The sequence below is a fragment of the Crotalus tigris genome, unplaced genomic scaffold, assembly GCF_016545835.1.
Source record: "Crotalus tigris isolate CLP2741 ecotype Arizona unplaced genomic scaffold, ASM1654583v1 scf7180000019762.1414395, whole genome shotgun sequence".
Classification (NCBI taxonomy): Eukaryota; Metazoa; Chordata; class Lepidosauria; order Squamata; family Viperidae; genus Crotalus; species Crotalus tigris.
In genome coordinates, this window is record NW_024097700.1 from 471,557 (window position 1) to 489,285 (window position 17,729).

Consider the following 17,729-nt stretch of genomic DNA (forward strand, 5'->3'; position numbering starts at 1 on the left):
TAGGGCGATGAGTAGTATTTTGTAGAATTGTAGTGAATACTAAAAATCTATGACTGGAATAGTGGAAAAAAATGTAACATTTATAAAGACCTTTTAAAGTCTGCTATGTGTAATACGTGGCTCTTTTTTTAACTAATACTAAATCTCTCCATTATCAAAACTTCCCCACCATAAATGAATAACACATTTTATGGCTAAGTTCATAACCAGATGTGAGAAAGATATTCCAATATCAAAGGTTTACTCATAATAGCAAAAGTTCAATAGATTTGTAACAAAACCTTTCTGTAAGATATAAAAATATTTTGAGGGGGAACAAAATGAAATGAATGTCTTAAATTAGAGCAATAAATAAAACAAAAATCTCCATAAAAGTCACATTCTTTGAAAATCACATTGGGGAATTTAGTTGCATGTCAGAGATGACGGAGGCTTAGCTATTAACTAACTAAAGAAGAGAAACAGCAAAATAGGCAGGCAGAAGAATGAGGAACTGGACAGATTAACAATTCTATAAAGTATTTTGATGTTTGCACATGTTAATTATTAATGCTTAATTATTGATAAAGGCAGTTTTGATTTATATGTGGAAATATAAAATTAAAACTCATGAACCTTATTTTCAGCTGCTTCATTTGCAAAGTCTTGTAATATTTTCTTATTGATATCATAAAGGTGGCACCTAAATAGTTTTGGCATAGCTAAAGTAGAGTGTTATCTTTAAAAAAATTGGAATGGTAGAAAAGTATTATAATGAATTGTGGCCATGGAGATAATTACACCATGTCAGGAAGTTAATCCTTTTATTTGAGGCTGAATGAAGAAGCCTCAGTTCTATACCAAGACAAATCCGCAATGATATTTTTCCACGTTTCCTTTTCATTAGATGAATGAAAGCTAGTTTGTTATACAACATGAAATGAAATGGAATCTTAGGGAGTGATATCCATTCAGTTTATCACTTCTGAAATAAGGCAGATGGCATCAGAGGAATTCAAGTTCCAGAATGATGTGATGTGATTTGAAGTTTGTGTATATTAAACTCCTGTTAAAAGTTAAATATAAAATTTTTGACAAATTGTTGAATGATTATTATAATGTGTTCTACCTCTAAACCCCACTGAAATAAAAGAATCAGCTTTTTAAACAGTTTAGTTTTCCCCATAGAGGGAAGAAATGTTGTCTCAGTTGCACTGATGAAATAAATCTTTGCCAATATAGTAACACCTCGCTATTGCTGGAACCTGCTGCTTGCAGAACTTTTATGGTGCTCAGATAACTTATAAGTTACTCTGGATGTAAAAGCCAGTATGACCCAGCATTTCTTTTACAAAGCTAACAAAAGATTTCTCAAAGTTTGCAATACCTAAATTTTACAATCCATCTGGTGGTGACGCTGTCTATCCCACATTTTTCTAGTTTAATTAATTATTAAAGCTGATTTGTGAAAAATGCTGGAAAATGTTTATATCTTGGTTCTTTTCATCACTGTTTTTTGTGTTTATTTCCTGTGCCTGCCTCTCCTTCCCTCCCTCCCTCCCTCCCTCCCTCTCTCTCAATTTTCAGATCCCTTCTATCTCTATATTTTCTTTCAGTTTCTACAAAGTATATTTAAAAATTCAGTACTTCGAAATATAATCAAATGGCAGTTAGTTTCTTGCAAAGGTATAGCAGCTTGTTTCAAATTGGGCAAACCTTTGGTACTTTCTGTGGGCTAATAATTTCAGATCATTTCTCACCTGAAAAATTGATTCAGGTATGTATTCTTGTCAAGAGGCCTGATGAAATAGCTTGTTTTTCAAACCTTTTTTATGTTTTCCTCACATGGTACTAAAATGCAGGATCATTAATACAGTGTTTCCTAATAACTTTTACCAAGTTTTGAGAGTCGTTAAGTGGACAAAATAAATAAAACTGTTTCTAATTTTTTTTGACATTTTGTCTTTTTTTTTGATATTTTGTCAGAGCTTAATGTGAATATGATTAATAGTAATGAATATGATAAACAGTAATGTCCGCTCCAACAAAAAATATGAAAAAAACTAGTATTTGTATGAAGAATTCCAAAACCATCTCTAATAATATTATCGAGTAAAAATACTAGTTGAATAAATAGAAATTCTTGTATGTTCTACACTACAGGAATGTCACAAATTTTATCAGGCAAAAAGTTCTGGTCCAATTCAGACTTTGAAGAAAGCAGTCAGAATTGTTATCTTGATCTAATCTTCCTCATTTTAAAGCCCTTTCTAATTATAGATTCCATAATTACCAACAATATTAGAGTTGTTGTCTCTATCCAGGCATACTTTATATGCCACACTTATCCAACCTTGGCTGATTCTAGAAAACTAAGCAGAATTGGATCCGTACTTTGAATGAAAGACAACCAAGAATGACAGGGCAGTAGGACAGATTGGGAAGTTGACAAACAAGTTTAAATATAAGAAGGCAGTGGCAAACTATTTCTATATTCTTGTTGCGAAAAATACACGGAAATGGCAATGAATTCACCAGGAGTTAACAATAACCAAGGGGATTACCATATTTCTTACCATATACTCGAGAGCAGTGCAGTATGGAAGCTTCCTCTGGATTATAACTGTTGAGTCCTTCGCGGGAATGTAAGACACGAGAAGCAGTTGTAGTTCTCAGTTTTCTTTATTCTGCGTTCAGCTTACAAGTAGATGGCTTCAGCAGCTCCCAAAACCTCCCAGCTTCTTATATAGACATTTCCCGGGTCAATGCGATACTTTTCCCGCGCCAGCACCCGCGCATGCGCACGGCGCTGGCGACAGCCTGTCTGGTCCCGGGCAGCTTTGCACCTGCCCGGGACCGCCTGCAAACGCCCCGAGCCGTTTGCAAGGCTCGGGACATAACAATAACTGTCAGCCTCACTGCGTAGACCAAACCATAAGAAGGCTAAAACTACTATTACTAATATTGACTATAGTAATATAATTTTGCAAGTTTGACTGTGCTGTACTCCCTTTTCCTCTGAAAAGCACAGAATGTGAATTAGGGAGGTGTCACCTAAGTTACTTGCCGATACTTCTTGTTTTGGGCTTAACTGGTGTTTTTTCCCTTATCATTTTGATAATGGATTTGGTCTATTTCTATTACAGTCATCTTTCTTACTCTCTGCAGTAACCAAAGGTTTCGGGTAATAAAAAGAAAAGGGGAAAGAGATTCTGTGTATTTTCAACATGAAAGCCAAATTCATGTTATTAAGGATGCATAGTGTAAGTCTGTCACTGTGTTACTACCAATAATGCATAGGGATACCTTTTTTCTCTATAAAGAGAGTTATTGAAAAAGGTCATTGGTGTCACTGTGGTATTTCAGAACTGCAATTTGTTGTTAAAGTTGCACTTAAAAATAGTTCCCTGTTTTCCACTATGAAATAACTGGCAAAAAAATATAGACTATATTATTCCCTGAAGAAATCAAGGGAATTATCTTGTTAGAGTTGGCTGAAAAATGGAATTTGAAATATTAGTTATTGAAGTCCATTTTGCATTTGCACCTTGTAAATTGATTTACTCAGGTTCCACAAATTAGCATAAATAGATTTGCTGATTCTAATTATTATCAATGACACAATAGTCTACCTTAATTCCGTTTGTTTGATGTACTTTATTTAAAAATTACTTTTGAAAATTGAAATGCCCGGCAACATTGTTTAAAAATAAATGATGCCATTTGGGGAAATCCAGGTTTGGCTGTGATGAAGAAGGCCTGTCTTGTGAAACAAGCTAGGATTGATTTGATCCTGTGGATCCTGAGGAAGTGGACAGGTTGCTGCGTACTGTAGCTCTACCCTGCCCAATCTGGCTAGTGAAATAAGCAGTTGTAAATGCATCCTTAAGTAAACCATTGCTTGCTTTCCTGCCTTCCACCTAAGAAGTCATATGACCCTCTCTGAAAAAAGCCCAGCTTATCTCAACTATCTTGGATAATTACCAACCTACTCCTGTTGAGATGATAGCAGGGTTGCAGTTCCAAGGAACCCTGGAAGAAATGGATATCTGGACTCTTGGCAGTTGGGATGCAGGCCTGTGAATGAGACAGAAACTACATTGGTCGCTCAGCCAGCATGCATGGCTGAGGAATTCTGGGAGTTCAAGTCCACAAGTCATAAAAGGGCCAAGTTTGAAGACCCCTGCTCTAGTTGATGACCTTTATTGAACCAGGATAGGAAAGATACAGTCAAGGTTCTCCTTGATCTCTCAGTTGCCTTCAACACCATAGGACAGGGAGGCTTCTAGGCCAGCTGTGAGGGTTGAAAGTGGAAGACACTGTTTTGCAGTGGGAGTTTTTTTCCTGAGAGTGAGGGAGGTGAAAGAAGTTTCATCTGCACTGCCACAGGACTAAGGAGATTATCCATTGGCATGTGGAGGAAGATACTTAGATCTATATCTGCTGTAGCAAGTACTGATATCTTTGCTATGTGAACTGGAGCAAGTGTAATGTAAAACAAAATAAGTTGCAACACCACATTTCTTTTCGTTAAAATGATTTATCGTGTGATCTTCTCACTAATATAATTAATGAATTACAACTTTATTTATTTATTCATTTATTTTTCAAATTTTTGAATAGCCCGTCTCCTTCAGAGAGGGACTCTTAACATATGGTAAGAAAAGAAAAACTTTAAAAGTTTTTTCTTAATGTTGCATGGATGGGGGGGGGAACATACTAGAAATTAATTAACTGAGTCATTTAAAAAAAATAATGTCATAGTTAAACTGACTTCTTTATTTTTAGGAGCTTTTGTCTACGGATCCCAGTGCAAGTCCATTGGAAAAAACAGCTGTAACAATTTGATAATCACCAGCAGTCCAATGGTTGTTCAGAGGCTGGGACCTCTATCTCCTTCGGCTCAGCAGGTCTCAACAGCATGCAGCCAAATCGGCCCTAGTTTACAGAGGGCTATGAATATGTCAGATCCAGATATACCATCCGATACAAGGTCTGGCATTCTGGTTTTGTTTTCTTTAATAATATAGCAAGGATTGTCATATCTGCATCATCCAAATAGTGTTTTATGTCATTCAGTGTAGAATTATCTTTCCTGGTCCATACCACTTAACACTGTATTGCAATCAAGAATCAATGAAACCACCATATTCTCATTCTTATAGCATTTTGAATTTATCACTAATAATTAGTTTTGTACATGCCATTGATTATTCTGAGTTTACTTCCATGATACTGGAATTCTGGGCTACAGTAATATTAGTGAGCTTTAAAGTAAATGAAAGAAAAACGTTAAATAAACTTAAGCAAATATACATGGCGATGCTAGTAGTTAAATTTCTAGTAAATAAATGTAGTAAGCTGATTAATTTATTATTTAAATGTTATATATAAAGCAGTGATGTCTAATCTTTTATGGCAAAGATCTGTGGTTGAGGGTAGGTGGCCTGTGAAATGAATGATTCTATAACCAAAATTGGCAGAATCTTTTTTTACTTTTTTCATATTTTATGGGGAAGGCATATGATGCTGGTGCTGGCGCTGACGCCGACGGCATTAGAAGTTGGTTTTAGCAATAGGTAAAGAGCAGGGAACTGCAGATAAAAAGCTTGACGGACTATTTCCATTACTGGTCTTTCATGAAGGCCTAATGTTCCTCAGAAGATGCTTTCGAGATGTACACAGGACTTCCAGTGTGGTGAAAGGCTAAATTCTTATGGTAACACAGTACTGGATATCTCACAGCTGTGTTAGTGCTCATTTGAATATGCAAAGATCAAGATTTAAAGATTTAATTCTGATTATCAAGAATAAGTAACTGAGCTGTGTATGCTAGTTGTTCCACATACAGATAGTCCTCGACCTATGATCAAAATTGAGCCCAAAATTTCCATTGTCAAATGAGTCATTTGTTAAGTGAATTTTGTCCTATTTTACGACCTTTCTTGCCACGTTTGTTAAGTGAATCACTGCAGTTGTTAAGTTAGTATCTGAAATTAACTGAATCTGGCTTTCCCATTGACTTTGCTTGTCAGAAGGTTGCAAAAGGTGATCACATAGTCCCAAAACACTGCAACCATCATAAACATTAGCCAGTTGCCAGGCATTCAAATTTTGATCACGTGACACGGGGATGATGCAATGGTTCTAAGCATGAAAAACGGTCATAAGTCACTTTTTTCACTTTTTTAACTTTGAATGGTCACTAAATGAATTGTTCTAAGTCTAAGGCTACCTGTAATTGCCAAGATCTAGGATTCAATTGCTAAGATTACATTGTTCTTTCTTTTCTGATCTTTACTACAGATCCCTCATGTCACGAGAATCTTTGGCGTCCACAACGTTGAGCCTTTCAGAAAGCCAGTCAATACAAAGTGTCAAACAAGAGTGGTTTCACGGTTATAGAGTTTATCCTTCTCTTCCCTCCAACTCGAGTTCACAAAATAGCAGTCACTTCGGTGATGTCACAAATGCTACATCGGGGATATCCATGTCCAACAACTTTTCTACTTCATTGCCATCTTACTTGCTCAGTATGGAAAACAACCATCCACCTTATTCTAGCCCTCACCATTCCTCAGCCAGATCTCATTCCGCAAAAAAGAGAGCGCTGTCTCTGTCCCCTTTGTCTGATGGCATTGGGATTGACTTCAATACGATCATCCGCACCTCCCCTACTTCTCTAGTTGCCTATATAAATGGTTCAAGAACATCTCCGTGCAACATCTCTCCTCAGCCTGAAGTTTATGGGCATTTCTTAGGAATAAAGGGAAGTTGCATCCCTCAGACTTGCTCTATACCAAATCCTCAAAAAAGGCTTCTTATGGCTAATTGCAATGCTACCCCTCCAGACTACAGTGAAAATGGAAATAGTGAATACCAGCGCATGCAACAGTTGGAGCAAAGCAATCTGCAGCCGTTGATCACAAATAATATGATGGTTCAACAAGGTACATGTTTAGTAGAGAGCCAACCTATGGGCTTTGTGAAGGGTGGACATGGGGATATTTTTTCTGGAAATGCAAATGGTGTTCCCTCTGCTTCTTCACTGGCTCCCCCTGTGCTTCCTCCTCCACATGGTCCACCGCCTCCCTATCACGCACATCAGCACGCGCTCATCAACCATTCCCGTCCACTTTCCTTGCCTGCATCTATCCAGAACTGTTTTTTAGATGAAGACAGTGAACTCGAAGATTTCAGTGGCAAGCACTGCTGTCGTTGGATAGACTGCAGTGCTTCCTACGATCAGCAAGAAGAACTTGTGCGACATATAGAAAAAATTCACATTGACCAGAGGAAAGGGGAAGATTTCACTTGTTTCTGGGCTGGGTGCCCTCGAAGATACAAATCATTTAACGCCCGTTACAAATTGCTTATCCATATGAGAGTGCATTCGGGGGAGAAGCCAAACAAATGTACGGTAAGTTTAAAATGGTGTTGATCACACTCAAAAGATCCACGAATCTTCATTTTTCAATGCTATGCTGGTGTTTTCTTATGAAAATATCTCGATAAAAAGGGAAATGGGATTTGTTTATATTAATTCAGGAAGATAAGTAAATAAATGGAAATGTGAAATGGTATGAATGGGGAAAATGCTATGTTTTAAACTGAGCTCAGTGAGACAAATCATTCATCTTCTGTTTATGGGTGCTTAAAAATTTGTTTTGGTTTAAAAAGTTGCTCAGTGAAATAGGCGAATTAGGAAAAAGAATGGTTTGATCTTTTGGGGGGGCACAGTATCATATTTGTATAACATATGCTTAAACCCTTGTTCCCCTAAAATAGATCCAAATCAATTACTGCCTTTCTGTGAATAGTAGGATTTGCATATCACGGTTACCCATCTCAGATACAGAATTTTGAATATATGTAAGCTGTTTTCAGATCTTCTAATAAATGGCAGGTTCCTGGAGGAAAACCTTTTTTCCCAAGTAGATGGTGAACTATATTTCTGGGTGATTTAAAGTGCAGCAAATAGCCAGATATTAAATATATTATTATTATTATTTTACTTGCTTTCAAGCACCAAAGTTTCTTGGATTGTTTTTGTTTAACATTTTAACTGTCTGCCTACAAAGGACTTTCTGATTGAACTAGCTCACAATGTAAAAATAAAATGTAGTACTATATAAAATGAAATATTTTGAAAATCATGCAGGATATTTGGTGAGGTAATTGTGGCCTAGCACATGTAGGAGGTGAGAAGGAAGTATTCTAGATATATTTGAACCTATCTATTCACATTTCATAAAAAACAGTACATTGTTTAATCACCCTCTTTATATTTTAATTTTCAAATATTTACTTACTATCAGTACATTTTTAAAATGTGGATTATTTTTGAAGTGTTGTTACTTTTATATATAACCATAATCAACTGATTTCTAATGCTTTACAAAATCTAATACCATTACTGACTTCATAATATCACTGAGGGTATTAAATGATAACTTACAGTTCTGAGATAATATAAATGGAAAATTAAATATCATAAGATGTCCCAAGATGCAAAATATACATTATTCTTGTAAACTATACATTCAGTGTGGCTGATTCAGTTGCATATATTTAGTAGTACTAAACAAAGCAAATGGTTTTATTAAATTATTGAGCTTATCATTTGCTATAAAAGTACTTCCTGCTTCAGAAAGGAGTAGGATGGTGAGAAATGTGAAAAATGTCCATGTTGTGTTTTTTCCTTCACTTCCAAGAAAGAGGAAGAGAAGGGATGGTTACACAAATCCTTTTGATCGATAGTTGCATATTCTTTAGAAGATCGCCTCACACTTAAACAACAATAACTTAGTTTATTTAAATAACAGAAATATATAAATGGATTACACTCCATAGTTTTGTGGGGGTTTTTTGCTAATAGAAGATCTTTTTTTCTTGTTCTTTTGAGTTTTTGGACTTTTCGTTGCAGCATAATATATTGGCTCATCCTTCTCTTGTTTACTGATTAGAATCACATTGGCTGGAACTGCTTATATTTACTTATTGCAAGATGAGAAGCCAGGGGCCAAGAGAATCTAATAAGAAGTAAGAAAAAGAACTCTGGATTCTCTAACATTGTTTTAAAATTCAATGCCACAATTTGCAATTCAAAACCTCTCTGTATCATATTTTTGTTCTTGTGCAAATGTCATATTTAGTACTTTTATTCCATTTAAGCAAGTCATTGTGTAAACATTTTTACAATCAATTATGGCTTCATTATCCTAGGTGTGGATTAAAGTACAGGTAGTCCTTGGCTTATGTCCATTCATTCAAAGTTACAGTTGCATTGAAAAAAAAAATGGACATACAGCTGGTCCCAAAGTAGCACATGTCACAAGAGTCCCATGCTCACATGACTGTAAGTCAGGCACTTGGGTGCCCAACTTGCAAATATGTTGCAGTGGGCCTCTCACACGATCAGCATTTGTGACCTTCTGTGGTAGCTTCCCACGCAAAGTCAAGAAGGAAGCTGGTCAGGGAAGGTCACAGGTTGCTTCATTAAGTACCTCCTGCCACTTTTTCTCCTACCCACAGAATCCGGTCACACCTATGTTGGTTTCATGAGGTCTCCTCAAACTCATCATGTCCTCTGCTGGTCTTCCCAAGACTTTCCCTAGCATCCCAAGACGCACACATGACTTCTCCCGACTCTCCCCCAGCCTCCCTGATCCATGCAGAGTCTCTGCCAGCATCCCGCAGCCTTCCCAGACCCATGTGCAGCTTCCCCCAATCCCTCCCGGCGCCCTTAATGCTCCTTACCTGGGATTCCTGCTTCTTCCTGCTAAATGATCTGTGTGTTCTGATGGCAATTGTCATTAAACAATGGGATCACATGGCATCACACTATATGATGGCATTGGTTAGTGACAGCAATCATGGTCCCAATTGTTGTTGTAATCTGAGGATTACCTTTAGTTTGAATAAATTTATACAACTGCCACCATCAAAAGAGTGACTAATAGTAGAGCATTATGTACACTTATATAGCAGTGTACATTAAAATAAATGGTTGGACAAAGAGATTTTCAAAATGAATATGAACAACTTTTAGCATACCGTACTTTAAAAGATTGAAATATTTACCAATAGCTGTCATTTGTCAGTATTTTTCCATTTTTGAGATTATGAACGAGTGAGAATTCTGCAGTGTCTATTGACGGAATGAGGTTTAGATTGAAGAGCAAGTGTAGATATAGTGCATAGTGATTTATTATGTATTTGTTATCATCATTGTTTCTCTTACTTTCTCTCAGACATGCCAAAGGAAAGAGTGGGGACTGATCAATTGCTAGTTTAAGGATTAAAAGGTATACACAGGGTTGAATAATTTGCAGATTTGTTAGAGAATAATCTAAATTGGGAAACATTTACTCAGAAGAAACAACCTATATAGTGCCATAAAAAGAACCACCTACACATAATAAGAGAGCCAGTTTGGTACAGGGATAAAAGGCAGTGACTTAGAAACTGTGAGTTCTAGTCCTGCCTTAGATATGAAGCCAGCTGGATGACTTTGAGGAAGTCCCTCTGTCTGAGCCTTTGAAAGGAGGGCTGGGAAACCCCTTCCAAAAATCTTGCCAAGAAAATTGCGGGGACCAGTGGGGGCAGTTGTCAGGAGTGCACACTGGCTCAAAGGTACAACATAAATAAAATACACATAATAAACCAAGATAACAGTAAAGAAACAATGACTGGCAATGTGTATATCATCTGATCTCTTGCCTTCATTTTATAGTTCCTATGATAAGGCAAAATCATTCTGACATACAGTTTTTGGAGAGATAAGTACCAACCTCTGATATTTCATTATTTTAACATTATGATTCTTTTCCAGTGTGGGGCAATTAAGTTGGCTGACTGTATTTATTTACATGATTAAATCTCAAGCATAAAAATACTTAAAGGAACTTAGTCTCTGTTTCATTTTACGAGCTAGAATAATAATTGCCCAACACTGGAAAACTCTAGATAATGTAACAACTGATTAAGGCATCTTAAATGGCTACATTAGAAAACAACCATAATGTTAAAATAATGAAATATCAGAGGCAGGAAATACAGGTCTATCGAATTCAGATAGATTTTGTAATTTATGTCAATAGCAATTGACTATAATGTAATATTTTATATAAATGATAAATTTACATATGTACAGTAAATCTCTCTTTAAAGACTTCAGATTTTTGTGTGCTTGCTGTATATTTTTTTCTTTATGCAGCTTGGATTTATGTTATTTAGTTAACTTGATAATGCTAATCATAATTCAATAAAATATTCTCACATCTGGTATAGGTTATTGCTCAAATGCTATTTTTAGCAGCAAGCTAAAAATAATGAAGGGCAAAACAGCCACTTTGGGGGCATTTTTAGCAAAAACAAGCTAGCACAGAGGAATGAGATAAATGTCTACTATATACACAGAGGAATGAGATAAATGTCTACTATATTTTTCTGATAAGAAATAGATGTGAATGATCTTATACTATGAAGGAAATGTGTGGTTTGCCCTGTAATGCTCCCTTAAAAACATTTTCTCCACTTTTCCTTTGTTGTTATATTGTGGCTTTCTTTTCTTTCTAAAATGATGATTTCAATTATTCCATCAGTTTAAAATTATACATCCTTTTGTGCGTAGTATAGAAACCACTTTTTTCTATAAGCTTTCAACGGATAAATATCTTGTACAGGAAATATTATTAATTTTATCCAGTCTGCCTTTCCTTTTGTGGGACCAATATGGTAATAATTTTCTTGTCTAATATTTTCCTAGTTGCATTGTAGAATGCATTAAGAACAAACCACTAAGCAAACAAACTTATCTGAACCAACAATGGAATATCATTTAATGCTAATTAGGATTCATGACATAATGGAAGGACAGAGCTGCTTTTCTTTTGTGAAAGTATGAAAGGGTTGTCTAGTGCAATACATTATCTCTTTCCTGCCACCCTCTAATAATTTAGGGGCATTTATATAACTTTTAGTCTTAAGAATTCCAAGTTCTGCTCTGGTAGATCTGTTACATGCTGGTACTTGCTTTATATGTGCATTTGAGAACATCCTGTTATTGCAGCCTGAGTTGTTCATTTATTTCCAACTCCCTTGAAAAAGAATGTATAGATTTGTATAGATTTAGCCCAAAGTCTGACAATACTACTCTGAATCTAATGAAGCATGGAACTCCAGTATAATGAAGTTCACAGAAGACTTTGCTGAAATTAATGGTCATAAATAATATTTGCACAAATAAACAAAACAATGTTTGTTACTTTTAAAATGAATATTGTTTCCAGGTACCATTATTTTTTTGGGTACAAAATAAAGGTAGGGCAGGCTTTTTCTATGACACTAAAATGTGTAGTCTATGTTAATTCTCTGTCATCCACGTCATGGTTGTCCCAAAGGTGCTTTTTCAAGAGGCAAGTGAACTTTCTTGTTGCTTTGAAGACGATTCACTTCTCATCCAAGACGTTTCTCATGTGAAACAGAGCTGAAGAAGCTTCTTGGATGAGAAGTGAAACGTCTTCAAAGCAAATAAGAAAGTCCAGTTGTCTCTTGAAAAAGCACCTTTGGGATAAAATGTGTAGTACATTTTACTCTAAAGTAATATTGTTTAAATTTCAATAGAAAAAGAGAAAAAAGAATAGGGTTGCTGTATATGTTGCAAACATTCAAACAACCATTAGACTAGTAGTTCTCAACCTTCCTAATGCCGTGATCCCCAACCATGTGGTCGTAAGTCGAGGACTACCTGTATTTCCCTGCAGGCGGGGCAGGAGGAGGCGCGTACGCTCCGCCTCTCCTGCAGCTGGAGCGCATGCTGGGCAGGCCGAGGGTGCATGCAAGCCGTCGCCCAGCAACTGCCTCGGCCCGGCCGAGGCGTAGCTGGCAAGCAGCAGCAACGGCACAGGCCGACCACCGGCTGGGCTACCAGCTGGCCCAGACCAAGGGAGGTAAGCCACCCGCCAGGCCCCACGTGTGCTAGCAACCCTCCTTGCGCCCGCTGCTGCCCCGCTAGCCTTACCTTGGCCACCACACATTTGGTGCAGCGGCAGGCAGGCCCAGGCGCTCCTGGGTGGCCATGGCACGTGGCAGCGAAGGGGCAGGCTGGCCATCGACTGGGCCACCAGCTGGCCCAGCCCAAGGGAGGTAAGCCACCAGCCAGGCCCCACCCACGCCAGCAACCCTCCTTGCACCCGCCGGCCTCCCACCTCCCACCCCTGGCCCTCTTTTACTTACATTTAGTAGTTGCTCAGCAGGGAGGGGTGGAAACGTCCAGAAAGCTCGCCTTAGCTGCAGACAACTTGCAGCACCGTTTGCAGACTGAGATTTTTGGCGGGCTCAGCAGGGCAGAGACAGCCTGGACAATTCCTATTGGCTTTCGAAAGCCAATAGAATTAGACTCTATTCAAGAGAGTCTATTCTATTGGCTTTCGAAAGCCAATAGATTCTATTGGCTTTCGAACGCCAATAGAATAGAGTCTCTTGAATAGAGTCTATTCTATTGGCTTTCAAAAGCCAATAGAATAAGAGGGAGTAGCACAGCTAAGGAAAAGAGGAAAAAAATGGCGGACTGCATTGTTTGGCGACCCCCGTGAAATGGTCGTTCGACCCCAAAAGGGGTCGCAACCCACAGCACGAGAGAACCACTGCATTAGACAGTAGCAAAGCATTTTCTGTATCTCTTTGCTGCCATCTAATGGTCTTAGGAAGTTTTTCAGCCCAGATATAGTAGTCATAAAAAAGAAGTAACTTATTAGGCATCTTGTTGTTACAGGGATACATCAAGGAGAATATCAGAGGTCAGGAACTTATTGAATAACTAGAGAACAAAAGGAATGACCAGAATCCAATGGGGATAGTAAAGATTAAGTAACTTTGCTTTTATTAAGTAAAGATTAAGTCAAAATACAAAATTGAGGATTCAGAGAACACAATACAGAAAATGAGCACACTTTAGGAAAAAGAAATTCAGGCAACACAAATAATAAACAGCATAAATATATAGGAACAAGTATTGTCCAAGCACAACATATTCATAACATGACAGAACTGCATGAAGGCATTTATCTTTCTAATTTTTCACTTGTGATTGTGACTGTTCAGTTTTCAATATTGCTTTTAAATCTGCCATATTCAAAATGAATGAATTCAGAACTTTGATTTCATCCTCCACTGGTCACATAGATACTCTGTTCTTAATATCTATGTTATTATTATCAATAAAATAATTTTCTCTTGATTTGGATTCTTAGTTAGATCTTACTTGATGGGCTGTGGGTATATTTATGTTTCCCATAGTTGATGAGAATACAGGTAATCGTCAGTTTATAATAGTTCATTTAGTGACTGTTCAAAGTTAAAACGGCACTGAAAATGTGACTTATAATCGTTTTTCACACTTACGACCTTTGTAGCTTCCCCATGATCATGTGATCAAAATTCAAATGATTGGCAACTGACTCCTATTTAACACCATTGCTGTGTCCCAAGGTCATGTGATCACCTTTTGCAACCTTTTGACATACAAAACCAATGGGGAAATCAGATTCACTTAACAACTGGGTTACTAACTTATCAACTGCAGTGATTCACTTAACAACTGTGGCAAGAAAGGTCATAAAATGGGGCAAAACTCACTTAACAAATGTCTCACTTAACAACACAAATTTTGAGCTCAGTTGTGGTCGTAAGTCAAGGTACATGTACAGGTACTCCTTGAGACATGATTGGTTACTTAAAGGCTGTTTGAAGTTATGACAGACCCCCGAAAAACTACTTTCGACCCTGTTTCAATGTTACAGTCGCTGCGCAACCCCCTGCCTCTCTCCCCCCATCTTGCCCCACCAGGATCCTGCAAGGCTTGGGCCTACTCCCCACATGCTGTCACCCATTGCAAACTTATTTTTTAATATTTTATGGAAGGAGGTCAGGCCATGTGTTCCTGCCCTATGTTGCTGCCTCCTGTCATTTTCAGCACACCCGCAATTCTGCAGTACAATTTTATCTTGAGAACTACCTGCAATTTTAAAAAAAGAGTTGTTTTACATGAATTGGACCAAATTGGCTGGATAGCATCTTTGCCTAGTTAGATTTTTCAAATTGTCAATTTCACAAGCATCATCTGGTGCTGCTGAGCTGGAGGTGGAAGCATAAAGCTTTGCAGCATTTACATGTTACCCAGATTGCTTTGGATCTCGTCCAGAAAGCTGTTCAAGATAGCACATCTGCCATTGTAGTAATAAGATGTTGTACGTATTATTTCTTTAATATTTTTGTCCATAGTAGAGAAAAAACAATAAAAGGCCTTTTTTGAGTCTGTGCAGCACTGCTGCTCCTGCTTATGCCAAAGTCAATAACATTATTTGTATTACTTGCTTCCATTGAACAGTGGGTAAATAGCAATCACATTGGTTATAAGAATGCCTTAATAAGCCCATTTATTTTAAGGGTGATTAATTACTGTTAAAAAATCTCATAGCAATTTTAGCTATACAAACAGTTTAAGTTATCCATTAAAAAAAAGAAGGTATTGTGATTGCCCCAATAGAGTTGAATGTACAACAAAGACATGCCAGTGCTTTTAAATAATGGAATTCATAGTAATTGTTATAGCTGTGGCTATTGTGTGCCAAGCAGCTAATTACAATGATTGAATAAAGGAATGTGCCAAATAGAAAAATAGATGCATAATACTGGATATTGTTATTACACCTGATATAAGGGTAATATTCAGGTTGGAACAAGGACCCATTTCTTACTTTCTTGCTGCATTATCACTGCCAATGAGACCACTTATATATATATTTATATTTAAAAGCAGAGCCAAGGTTAGAGTATTCTGGCTTATATTTCACAAGAAGCATCATCATGTGGTATACACAGCTCAATTAAAATTATCTTATTCTTCCTACCAGAACAAGCAATTAGAGCAGGGGTGTCAAACTCAATTTCACTGAGGGCCACATCAGCATTGCGATTGCCCTTGGGGGGCTGGGTGGGTGTGGCCAGAGTGGGTGCAGCCTACTGAGTGGGCGTGGATGGAGTGGGTGTGGCCTACTAAGTGGGCATGGCCAGTTCTACATCATTCGTGTCAAGGATGCCTGTGGGGGCCCGGGCAGGAGTGGGACAGATCTGTGGGTCTCTGGCAGAAGTGGGTGGGACTGGGGCAAGTGCCAAGATGGCCACCACAAAATTGTACATTGGCTCCCAGCGGGCCAGGGCCAAGACAGCGGGGGGCGTTCTCTCACTGTTTCCAGGATGGCTTCGCGGGCCACATGAAACCACTTCGCGGGCTGCATCCGGTCCCCGGGCCTTGTGTTTGACATGTCTGAATTAACATCTGGATGAGGATTAGCCTGAACACTACCTAGAAAGGGCTTCTCAGTGGGTGAATTTAAGACTTCCAAAATGTTTAAATGGGGCTTCTTTCTTTTCTTCCTTTCAATCTGCTTCATTTTCCTCTTCTGTTGTGCTGGTTCTGCTGTTATGAAGGATAGGAATGTGTTTTTGTGGTGCAGTTCTGTGGGTGAGAGTAGTTTGTGCCTGATAAGGTATGATGACTGATTCATACTGATGGATAATTTTATTTTATAAATATGGTTCCTTTTTTCGATTATTAATTCACTTAATATAAATGTATTTTTATTCTGTTGTTTTCTTTATATAGCAATTGATCTAGATACACACACACACACACACCTACACATATTTATATATTTGATTTTTATTCTATTTCATACGTATACATAAATGCACACATTTATTGGAAGGAGAGATCTCCAGGTTTGCTTTCAGCTGAAGCTGGTAACCCAAGGTGACAAGGTAGGAAAACTTGCATTGTATACCAATTTTATTGCATTTATTTCCATATACGTTTCATCTTGATTGGAATGGGGGTGGAGAATTATTTCGGAGCCATGGTGGCACAGTGGTTGGAATGCTGTATTGTAGGCTAACTCTACTCACTGCCAGGAGTTCAGTCCTGACCGGTTCAAGGTTGACTCAGGCTTCCATACTTCCAAGGTTGGTAAAATAAGGACCCAGATTGTTGGGGGCAATATGCTGACTCTGTAAACCACTTAGAGAGGGCTGTAAAGCACTATGAAGTGATATATAAGTCTAAGTACTATTTCTATTAGTACGGTCTTCTTTTTCAATAAATAGAACTATTCCAAAAATGCTTTTTTTCCTATCTACCTTCATGTGCATGGAAGGAGCCATCTATTATTGTTTTGTGAGAAGAATGAGTTTACATGTTCCTTTCTGAAGTTACCACTGAGGAGATAGAAATGTTATTTCTGTCTTCATTTACAATTTTCTGAGTAACATACTGTTACTTTTTCTAGTTCTTTTTTCATTTTCTCAGTTCTTGTAGGTTTAAATATTTGTAAAGTGCTTCAAAATCTATTCAGGGAAATCGAAATGATGAAAGAAATAGAGGCATTCATCATAGAGTTTATCCTTTTTTTATATAAATGTTGTCTATCTTCACCAAAGAGAAGCACTGTTATCTTGAACTGCATCTGTGGTGAAGATTTCAGTGCATTAATGTTTCCACTTCCGTTTTGGCTTGCCAGAGCATCCGAATAGCTTGGATGGCATTCTTTCAGAACTGACAGATAATAAATAAAATTGTGTTTCATAATCAAAAACAAGTTATTAGGTTATTCCAGATACACAGCAGGAGGTTTTAAGACAATAGATATGAAAGATTGGAGCAAGGTACAGGCTTCAGATAGAATAAGAGA

The 17,729-nt window shown here is 37.6% G+C and overlaps 1 protein-coding gene across 14 annotated transcripts in view; it reads left to right on the plus strand.

The window, feature by feature from the left end:
- GLIS3 (GLIS family zinc finger 3) overlaps window positions 1-17,729 on the plus strand; it is a 138,013-nt gene that overhangs the window by 41,868 nt on the left and 78,416 nt on the right. For all 14 annotated transcript variants that reach the window (XM_039364466.1, XM_039364461.1, XM_039364453.1 and 11 more), the window contains 2 exons: window positions 4,768-4,972; window positions 6,286-7,399. In XM_039364466.1, the coding sequence (XP_039220400.1) occupies window positions 4,768-4,972; window positions 6,286-7,399 (1,319 nt within the window). The remainder of the gene's footprint in view (window positions 1-4,767; window positions 4,973-6,285; window positions 7,400-17,729) is intronic.